The sequence below is a fragment of the Oncorhynchus gorbuscha genome, linkage group LG02, assembly GCF_021184085.1.
Source record: "Oncorhynchus gorbuscha isolate QuinsamMale2020 ecotype Even-year linkage group LG02, OgorEven_v1.0, whole genome shotgun sequence".
NCBI lineage: Eukaryota > Metazoa > Chordata > Actinopteri > Salmoniformes > Salmonidae > Oncorhynchus > Oncorhynchus gorbuscha.
The window spans coordinates 25226237-25236372 of record NC_060174.1 but is presented as its reverse complement, the minus strand read 5'-3'; the positions used below and the strand labels follow the sequence as shown (position 1 = coordinate 25236372).

The 10136-nt window shown below is 42.7% G+C and overlaps 1 protein-coding gene across 1 annotated transcript in view; it reads left to right on the top strand.

Annotated features, from left to right (window-relative positions):
* The first annotated feature begins 6180 nt into the window (after positions 1–6180).
* LOC123999589 (SUMO-activating enzyme subunit 2) overlaps positions 6181–10136 on the top strand; it is a 30824-nt gene continuing 26868 nt past the window's right edge. The window contains exons 1-6 of the mRNA XM_046305503.1: positions 6181–6421; positions 6972–7055; positions 7690–7760; positions 7847–7911; positions 8043–8143; positions 8245–8366. Of these exons, the coding sequence (XP_046161459.1) occupies positions 6281–6421; positions 6972–7055; positions 7690–7760; positions 7847–7911; positions 8043–8143; positions 8245–8366 (584 nt within the window). The 5' untranslated portion in view covers positions 6181–6280. The remainder of the gene's footprint in view (positions 6422–6971; positions 7056–7689; positions 7761–7846; positions 7912–8042; positions 8144–8244; positions 8367–10136) is intronic.

Here is a 10136-nt window from a genome sequence, read left to right as displayed (position 1 = left end):
TGCCACCAGCAATTTGAGATAAAATGTTATTCCGTTATGTGGGTTAAGTAACTATGGTGTTTGTCCAATGGTCTTTGTGTATGTGCTTTCAAGAAGATCCATTTTAGAAGCCAAGTAAGAATCTGTATGAAATGTTAGTCCATATGATGGAGGAGGAGAATGTGGTACAACCAAGGAGTCTGAGAAAGAGGTGTGCATGTGTTGTGTATGTACTTTGGCAAGAATTACTAGACCTTTTCCGACATTTCTTAAAATTAGAGAAATATCAAAGTAATAAACACTTAGTATTTTTACTCAGGTGAGGGAAATACTGGGTGTAAGAGAACAAGAAGAGGGCAGTACTGAGCTTTACATCTCCATCTACAACACAGTGTGGAATGAGAGAGCACGCTGTCACTAAGAGGCACTAGTAAGAATTACACTCACCCTCTCATCACAGAAGGCTGACTGACACTCGGTGCCGCCTTCTTACCCTACAGTATTTCCTCTCTACCTCATGTCATGTCCAGGAGAGGATGACCAAAGAAGAGCGTCTTCGACAGACGGTGAAGAAGCTGGACATCTTAGCACCGTTTCAGGCCCAGCTGGGTGACCCAGAGAACCTGACCAGACAGGCTGCTATACAGCTGACCTGAAGAAGTGGCTTGTCGATAAGGCCAACCTCATACATGCTCGTTTTGAGAGGGTACTTCAAAACATACCATAATCAGATGAACATAGGATAATATCTAAAGAACTAAAGGGTTCTTTACAGACAATAACTGTGTCATAAAAATGTGTCGTTGACAAAAACAAAGAAAGATGTAGTATTACTTAGTTCATACATTTATGAAAGATGGTTTTAATTTTGATAGATATGTCTGTTTTTTTCTAATGTTGGTCTGTATTGCTTGTTATACAGTATAATGTAATACATAATATATATGTAGGAGACCCAGGACCTTCAGTAGAAACAGCAGTGCTGCAGAAAAAACAGCCCAGGAGGATGAAGATGAATACCTTGCTTACTGCTCTGATGCCATGTGCACGATACATATTCTCAAACTGTGTTTGAGCAGGTAAAGCACTGTAAAAGGCTTGATTAATGGTAGAGAATGATTTCACATGAAATCAAATACAACTGTATTTGTCACATTCTTTGTATACAACAGGTGTAGACGAACAGTGAAATGCTTACTTACAGGTCATTTTCCAACAATGCAGAGTTAAATAATTTTTCAAAATAGTGACAAGAGGAATAAATACAGAGTGAACGAATAACAATAAAAAAGATAACATGGCTATATACAGGGAGTACCAGTCCCAAGGGGTAAGAGGTCATTGAGGTAGCTATGTACAGTGCCTTCAGAAGTATTCATAGCCTTTGACCTATTCCATATTTTGTTGTGTTACAGATTGAATTCAAAATGGATGAAATGTTCTTACCCATCTACACACAATACCCCCATAATTGACATAAATATTTACACCCCTGAGTCAATACTTTGTAGAAGCATCTTTGGCAGCGGTTACAGCTGTGAGTCTTTCTGGGTAAGTCTCTAAGAACTTTCCAGACCTGGATTGTGCCACATTTGCCAATTATTCTTTAAAAAATTCTACAAGCGCTGTCAAATTGGTTGTTGATCATTGCTAGACAGCCATTTTCAGGTCTTGCCATATATTTTCAAGTAGATTTAAGTCAAAACTGTAATTCGGTCACTCAGGAACATTCACTGTCTTCTTGGTCAGCCACCCCACAATCTTAGTAAAAAGGGTTCCAATAGGGTTATTTGGATGTCCCCATAGGATGACCCTTTTTTGTTCCAGGTAGAGCCCTCTGTAAAAGGGTTCTACCTGGAACCAAAATGGTTATACCTGCAACCAAAAAGGGTTCTCCTACGGGGACAGATGAAGAACCTTTTAAGGTTCTAGATAGCATCTTTTTTTCTAAGAGTACAGTGTAGATTTGGCCTTGTGTTTTAGGTTATTGTCCTGCTGAGAGGTGAATTCATCTCCCAGTGTCTGGTGGAAAGCAGACTGAACCAGGTTTTCCTCTAGGATTTTGCCAGCGCTTAGCTCCATGTTGTTAATTTTTTACCCTGAAAAACTCCCCAGTCCTGAACAATTATAAGCATACACATAACATGATGCAGCCAGCATTATCCTTGAAAATATGGTGTTACTCAGTAATGTGTTGTATTGGATTTGCCCCAAATACAACACACTTTGTATTCAGGACAAAAAGTTAATTGTTTGGCCATTTTTTTTGCAGTTTTACTTTAGTGCCTTGTTGCAAACAGGATGCATGTTTTGGAATATTTTTATTCTGTACAGGCTTCCTTCTTTTCACTCTGTCAATTAGGTTAATATTGTGGAGCAACTACAATGTTTTTGATCCATCCTCAGTTCTCTCTTATCACAGCTATTAAACTTTATAACAGTTTTAAAGTCATCATTGACCTCATGATGAAATCTCTAAGCGGTTTACTTCCTCTCCGTCAACTGAGTTGTCTTTGTAGTGACTGGATGTATGCCAAAACAGCATCGACTCTTCCTGAGGTCCAGCAAAATTAAGGTAGTTTATACCATTTTAAAAACATTACAATACATTCACAGATTTCACAACACACTGTGTGCCCTCAGGCCCCTACTCCACCACTACCACATATCTACATTATTAAATCCATGTGTATGTATGTATGTTATCGTGTGTGTGTGTGTGTGTGTGTGTGTGTGCGCAGGGGCCAGGTTGAGTGCGCGTGTGTCTGTGCCAATGTTTGTGTTGCTTCACAGTCCCCGCTGTTCCATAAGGTGTTTTAAAAAATCTGTCCATTCAGTCTAAGTCTAATTTGACTGCTTACGTCAGTTACTTGATGTGGAAAATGGTTCAAATCAAATTTCAAATCAAATTTATTTATAAAGCCCTTCTTACATCAGCTGTACAGAAACCCAGCCTAAAACCCTAAACAGCAAGCAATGCAGGTGTAGAAGTTCCATGTTGTCATGCCTCTATGTAGTACTGTGTGCCTCCCATAGTCTGTTCTGGACTTGGGGGCTGTGAAGAGACCTCTTGTGGCATGTCTTGTGGGGTATGCATGGGTGTCCGAGCTGTGTGCCAGTAGTTTAGACAGACAACTCGGTGCATTCAACATGTCAATACCTATCATAAATAAAAGTAGTGATGAAGTCCATCTCTCCTCCACTTTCAGCCAGGAGAGATTGACATGCATATTATTAACATTAGCTCTGTGTACATCCAAGGGCCAGCCGTGCTGCCCTGTTCTGAGCCAATTGCAATTTTCCTAAGTCCTTTTTTGTGACACCTGACCACACGACTGAACAGTAGTCAAGGTGCAACAAAGCTTGTGCCTGTAGAACCTGCCTTGTTGATAGTGTTGTTAAGAAGGCAGAGCATTGCTTTATTATAGACAGACTTCTCCCCATCTTAGCTATTACTGCATCAATATGTTTTGACCATGACAGTTTACAATCTAGGGTTACTCCAAGCAGTTTAGTCATGTCAACGTGCTCAATTTCCACATTATTTATTACAAGCTTTAGTTGAGGTTTAGGGTTTAGTGAGTGTTTTGTTCCAAATACAATGCTTTAAGTTTTGGAAATATTTAGGGCTAACTTATTCCTTGCCACCCACTCTGAAACTAACTGCAGCTCTTTGTTGAGTGTTACAGTCATTTCAGTCGCTGTAGTAGCTGACGTGTATAGTGTTGAGTCATCCACATACATAGACACTCTGGCTTTACTCAAAGTCAGTGGCATGTAGTTAGTAAAAATGGAAAAAATCAAGGGGCCTGAACAGCTACCCTGGGGAATTACTGATTCTAACTGGATTATATTTGACAGGCTTCCATTAAAGAACACCCTCGGTGTTCTGTTAGACAGGTAACTCTTTATCCACATTATAGCAGGGGGTGTAAATCAAATCAAATCAAATCAAATGTATTTATATAGCCCTTCGTACATCAGCTGATATCTCAAAGTGCTGTACAGAAACCCAGCCTAAAACCCCAAACAGCAAACAATGCAGGTGTAAAAGCACGGTGGCTAGGAAAAACTCCCTAGAAAGGCCAAAACCTAGTAAGAAACCTAGAGAGGAACCAGGCTATGTGGGGTGGCCAGTCCTCTTCTGGCTGTGCCGGGTAGAGATTATAACAGAACAGGACCAAGATGTTCAAATGTTCATAAATGACCAGCATGGTCAAATAATAATAAGGCAGAACAGTTGAAACTGGAGCAGCAGCACAGTCAGGTGGACTGGGGACAGCAAGGAGCCATCATGTCAGGTAGTCCTGGGGCACGGTCCTAGGGCTCAGGTCCTCCGAGAGAGAGAAAGAAAGAGAGAATTAGAGAGAGCATATGTGGGGTGGCCAGTCCTCTTCTGGCTGTGCCGGGTGGAGATTATAACAGAACGTGGCCAAGATGTTCAAATGTTCATAAATGACCAGCATGGTTGAATAATAGTAAGGCAGAACAGTTGAAACTGGAGCAGGAGCATGGCCAGGTGGACTGGGGACAGCAAGGAGTCCTCATGTCAGGTAGTCCTGGGACATGGTCCTAGGGCCCAGGCCAGTTGAAACTGGAGCTGCAGCATGGCCAGGTGGACTGGGGACAGCAAGGAGTCATCATGTCAGGTAGTCCTGGGGCATGGTCCTAGGGCTCAGGTCCTCCGAGAGAGAGAAAGAAAGAGAGAAGGAGAGAATTAGAGAACGCACACTTAGATTCACACAGGACACCTGAATAGGACAGGAGAAGTACTCCAGATAAACAAACTGACCCTAGCCCCCCGACACATAAACTACTGCAGCATAAATACTGGAGGCTGAGACAGGAGGGGTCAGGAGACACTGTGGCCCCATCCGAGGACACCCCCGGACAGGGCCAAACAGGAAGGATATAACCCCACCCACTTTGCCAAAGCACAGCCCCCACACCACTAAAGCCATAAAGCCATAACACTTACGTTTTTCCAGAGCAGACTATGATCGATAATGTCAAAAGCTGCACTGAAGTCTAACATGACAGCCCCCACAAGCATTTTATCATCAATTTCTCTCAGCCAATCATTAGTCATTTGTGTAAGTGCTGTGCTTGTTGAGTGTCCATCCCTATAAGCATGCTGAAAGTCTGTTGTCAATTTGTTTACTGTGAAATAGCATTGTATCTGGTCAAACCATTTTTCCCCAGAAGTTTACTAAGGGTTGGTAACAGGCTTATTGTTCGGCTATTTGAGCCAGTAAAGGGGGCTTTACTATTCCTGGTTAGTGGAATGACTTTAGCTTCCTTCCAGGCTTGAGGGCACACTCTCGAGTAGGCTTAAATTGAATATGTGGCAAATAGGAGTGGCAATATCGTATGCTATTATCCTCAGTAATTTTTCATCCAGATTGTTAGACCCCAGTGGCTTGTCATTGTTGATAGACAACAATACTTTTTTCACCTCTTCCACACTGACTTTACAGAATTCAAAAGTATAATTCTTGTCTTTCATAATTTGGTCCGATATACTTGGATGTGTAGTGTCAGCATTTGTTGCTGACATGTCATCCCTAAGTTTGTTTATCTTGCCAATGAAAAAGTAAATAAAGTAGTTTGCAATATCAGTGGGCTTTGTGATGAATGAGCCATCTGATTCAATGAAAGTGACTAGTAAACAGGGTAGATAATAGACAGTAGCAGCGGCATATATGGTGAGTGTGAATTGTGTGTGTGAGTGTGTGTGTGTTGGGGTGTCAGTGTGAGTATGTGGGTAGAGTATAGTGGGTGTGCATAGTCAGTGCAAGAGAGTTAGTGCAAAAGTGGACTTCAATATATATGTTTACCACCACTCAAAGCAATAAACTAGTTTTATGTCAGTGATACTCTGGCTCTCAATCATTTTCATCATGACTACTTGTTTTAGCTTGACTGGATGTTTTTGTCAATCTGAATGGAATTCATTTGCCACTGCACTATCTTGAACTAGTTATATCATCAAAACTGGTATCCCACAATATTTTCCCACCCACATAGTGAGAAAGGCAGAAACAAAGCCTATTTTGGTCATGGTTTTGGTGTGCAGTTCAGCACTGTACTGTCAGAGAAGGAAACTCAACGAACTCAACTCAAAAGCCTAAACCTCGCCTCTCCAGAAGGCGGCACTATAGGCAGAGTGTTTGATCAGTCTTTGTGCGCTTATATCGAAGGGCCCCCTTATCGGAGTGAGGAGGTGGTGCCTGCTGCTAGCCACATAGCTAGCGCCTCTCTCTTCTGGTCTACTGCAGTTTCTGTATTTTTCAGATCAACAATGGTACAACTAGTGGGGTCTCTCCGAAAAGAGCTCGCTGATTCCTTATCCGCTTGCCGGGTGCTGGTGGTCGGAGCTGGAGGAATTGGTTGCGAGCTCTTGAAAAATCTTGTACTCACCGGCTTCAAAAATATAGAAGTGGTAAGTCGTGCAGGGGGCGGACATTTGCTGGGTCTTTGTGCAGCCTACAGGCTGAAGTGTGAAAGGCCTGGCATGCTAGCTAGTCTGAAATAAGTGTATATATTAGAACATTTCCACATGAGTCTGGCTATATGTAAGTGGTGGAGTTAGCAATGTAGTTATATAGCTAGCTAGTTACATGCATGTATATAAAAAAAACACAACATTTAGGTCACTTCGTCCAGAATTTCAATTGCGCGCCATGTTGTCCCGACCTCTTTGTGGTCTGCTAACGTTAGCTAGACAATGCTAAGCTGTCCATACTGGTTTGCTTGAAGGCTAATTAGCTAGCTGCTAGCAATGCTGGTGATTTGTGATAAGCAATGTAAACTACAATGCAGCTAGCTAGATATATAATAACGTACGGTAGGTAACTAACGTTATACAGTTTGTAGCAAAGTCTTTCATACCACGTCCAACTTTTTTGTGAACTTGTCTTGATCTTATTAATTGCTTTTTTTTGTATCAGTAATTGTGTTTTTAACTTCGATTTGCTGTGTCTCTTTTATAGATTGATCTGGACACTATTGATGTGAGCAACCTGAACAGACAGTTCCTGTTCCAGAAGAAACATGTGGGGAAGTCCAAGGCGCAGGTAGGGGACAGATACTTTGTTGTTCTTTCACAAACATGAGATCACTTGGTCTTGCATTCTATAATACACTGAGTTTACAAAACCATTAGGAACACCTTCCTAATATTAAGTTGCACCCCCTTTTGCCCTGAGGCTGTTCAGCCTCAATTCGTCAGGGCATGGACTCTACAAGGTGTCAAGCGTTCCACAGGGATGCAGGACCTTGTTGACTCCAATGCTTTCCACAGTTGTGTCAAGTTGGCTGGATGTCATTTGGATTGTGGACCATTCTTGATATACACTGGAAACTGTTATGTGAAAAACCCGGCAGTGTTGCAGTTCTTGACACCCTCAAACAGGTGCGCCTGGCACCTACAACCATAACCAATTCAAAGGCACTTAAATATGTTTTCTTGCCCATTCACTCTCTGAATGGCACACATACACAATTCATGTCTCAAAGCTTAAAGATCCTTCATTCACCTGTCTCTTCCTCTTAATCTACACTGATTTGAAGTGGATTAAACAAGTGACATCAATAAGGGATCATAGCTTTCACCTGGAAAGAGTAGATGTTCCTCATGTTTTGTACACTCAGTGTATGCTGTACACAATCTAAATACTATTTGTGAACTTACGGCTGTCTGTCTTGCAGGTGGCAAAAGAGAGTGTGCTCCAATTCTGTCCCACTGCCAACATTACAGCCTATCATGACAGCATCATGAAGTAAGTCAACTAGTGTTGTGAGTTGCCGGTGTGAGAACTTAAAGTCCTTGATCCTGTTTAATGTTTGGTATGTTTGTCCTTCACAGCCCAGAGTACAATGTGGAATTCTTCAGGAACTTCATGCTTGTCATGAATGCTTTGGACAATCGAGGTATAGTAATATCTACTTCCCCCTAATTACACCCTCTTTCCCTACCCCTAGTATGTCTATAGAGCACGTTTGGTATCTTTTCCCTGTGTGGTCCTGGTCTTAGCGCCAGCTGAATAATTTCTTCCTTGCAGCGGCTCGTAACCATGTGAACAGGATGTGTCTTGCAGCTGACATTCCCCTTATTGAGAGTGGCACAGCTGGCTACCTTGGGCAGGTGACCGTTATTAAGAAGGTAAGACACGGATGAAAACAACCTGTGGATGCCAATTAGAAGCATGGTCATGTTCAGTGCAGTGAAAATTAATTAAATCTCCTTGATTTCCCACACTACAGGGTCTTACTGAGTGTTATGAGTGCCAGCCCAAACCCACACAGAAAACCTTCCCTGGTTGTACCATTCGCAACACCCCCTCTGAGCCTATACACTGCATTGTGTGGGCCAAGTACCTGTTCAAGTAAGTGTTGTTGAAGTGCTTTTTTAAATGTATTTTTTATTTATATCACCTTTATTTAACCAGGAAGGCCAGTTGAGAACAAGTTCTCATTTACAACTGCGACCTGGCCAAGATAAAGCAAAGCAGTGCGACAAAGTTACACATTGAATAAACTAATGTACAGTCAATAACACAATAGAAAATTATGTATACAGTATCTGCAAATGAGGTAAGAAGGTAAGGCAATAAATAGGCCAATAGTGGCGAAGTAATTACAATTTAGCAATTTACACGAGTGATATATGTGCAGATGAGGATTTGCATGTAGAAATACTGGTGTGCAAAAGAGCAGAAAAACAAATATGGGGATGAGGTAGGTAGTTGGTTGGATGGGCTGTGTACAGCTGCAGCGATCGGTAAGCTGCTCTGACAGCTGACGTTCCAGTTAGTGAGGAAGATAAGAATCTCCGGCTTCGGTGATTTTTGCAATTAATTCCAGTTATTGGCAGCAGAGAACTGGAAGGAATGGCGGCCAAAGAGGTGTTGGCTTTGGGGATGACCAGTGAAATATACCTGCTGGAGCACGTGCTACGGGTGGGTGTTGCTATGGTGACCAGTGAGCTGAGATAAGGTGGAACTTTACCTAGCAAAGACTTATAGATGACCTGGAGCCAGTGGGTTTGGCAACGAATATGTAGTGACGGCCAGCCGATGAGAGCATACAGGTCGCAGTGGTGGGTAGTATATGGGGCTTTGGTGACAAAACGGATGGCACTGTGATAGACTGCATCCAATTTGCTGAGTAGAGTGTTGGAGGCTATTTTGTAAATGACATCGTCGAGGATCGGTAGGATAGTCCGTTTTATGGGGATATGTGTGGCAGCATGAGATGAGTGAAGGAGGCTTTCTTCGAAATAGGAAGCCGATTCTATATTTTAATTTTGGATTGGAGATGCTTAATATGAGTCTGGAAGGAGAGTTTACAGTCTAGCCAGACACCTAGGTATTTATAGTTGTCCACATACTCTTAAGTCAGAACCGTCTAGAGTAGTGATGCTGGGTGAGCGGGTGCGGCCAGCGATTGGTTGAAGAGCATGCCTTTCATTTTACTAGCATTACCAAGGCTGTTGAGCCTGCCAATAAGAATGTGGTGATTGACAGAGTCGAAAGCATTGGCCAGGTCGATGAAGACTGCTGCACAGTACTGTCTTTTATCGATGGCGGTTATGATATCGTTTAGGTCCTTGAGTGTGGCTGAGGTGCACCCGTGGCCAGCTCGGACACCAGATTGCATAGCGGAGAAGGTACGGTGGGATTTGAAATGGTCGGTGATCTGTTTGTTCACTTGGCTTTCGAAGACTTCAGAAAGGGAGGGCAGGATGGATATAGGTATGTAACCGTTTGGGTCTGGAGTGTCTTCCCCTTTGAAGAGGGGATGACTGCAGCCGCTTTCCAATCTTTAGGAATCTCAGACGATACGAAAGAGTTGTTGAACAGACTAGTGGTGGCAGATAATTTTAGGAAGAGAGGGTCCACATTGTCTAGCCCAGCTGATTTGTTGGGATCCAGATTTTGCAGCTCTTTCAGAACATCAGCTGTCTGAATTTGGGTGAAGGAGAAGCCGAGGGGGAGACTTGGGCCAGTTTCTGCGGAGGGTGCAGAGCTGTTGGCCGGGGTTGGGGTAGCCAGGTGGAAAGCATGGCTAGCCATAGAGAAATATTTCACCATATGTGAACTGATTGCCCCCCATCTATCATCAGAGCTTGTGCTGCTAGGCGACCTAAACTGGAA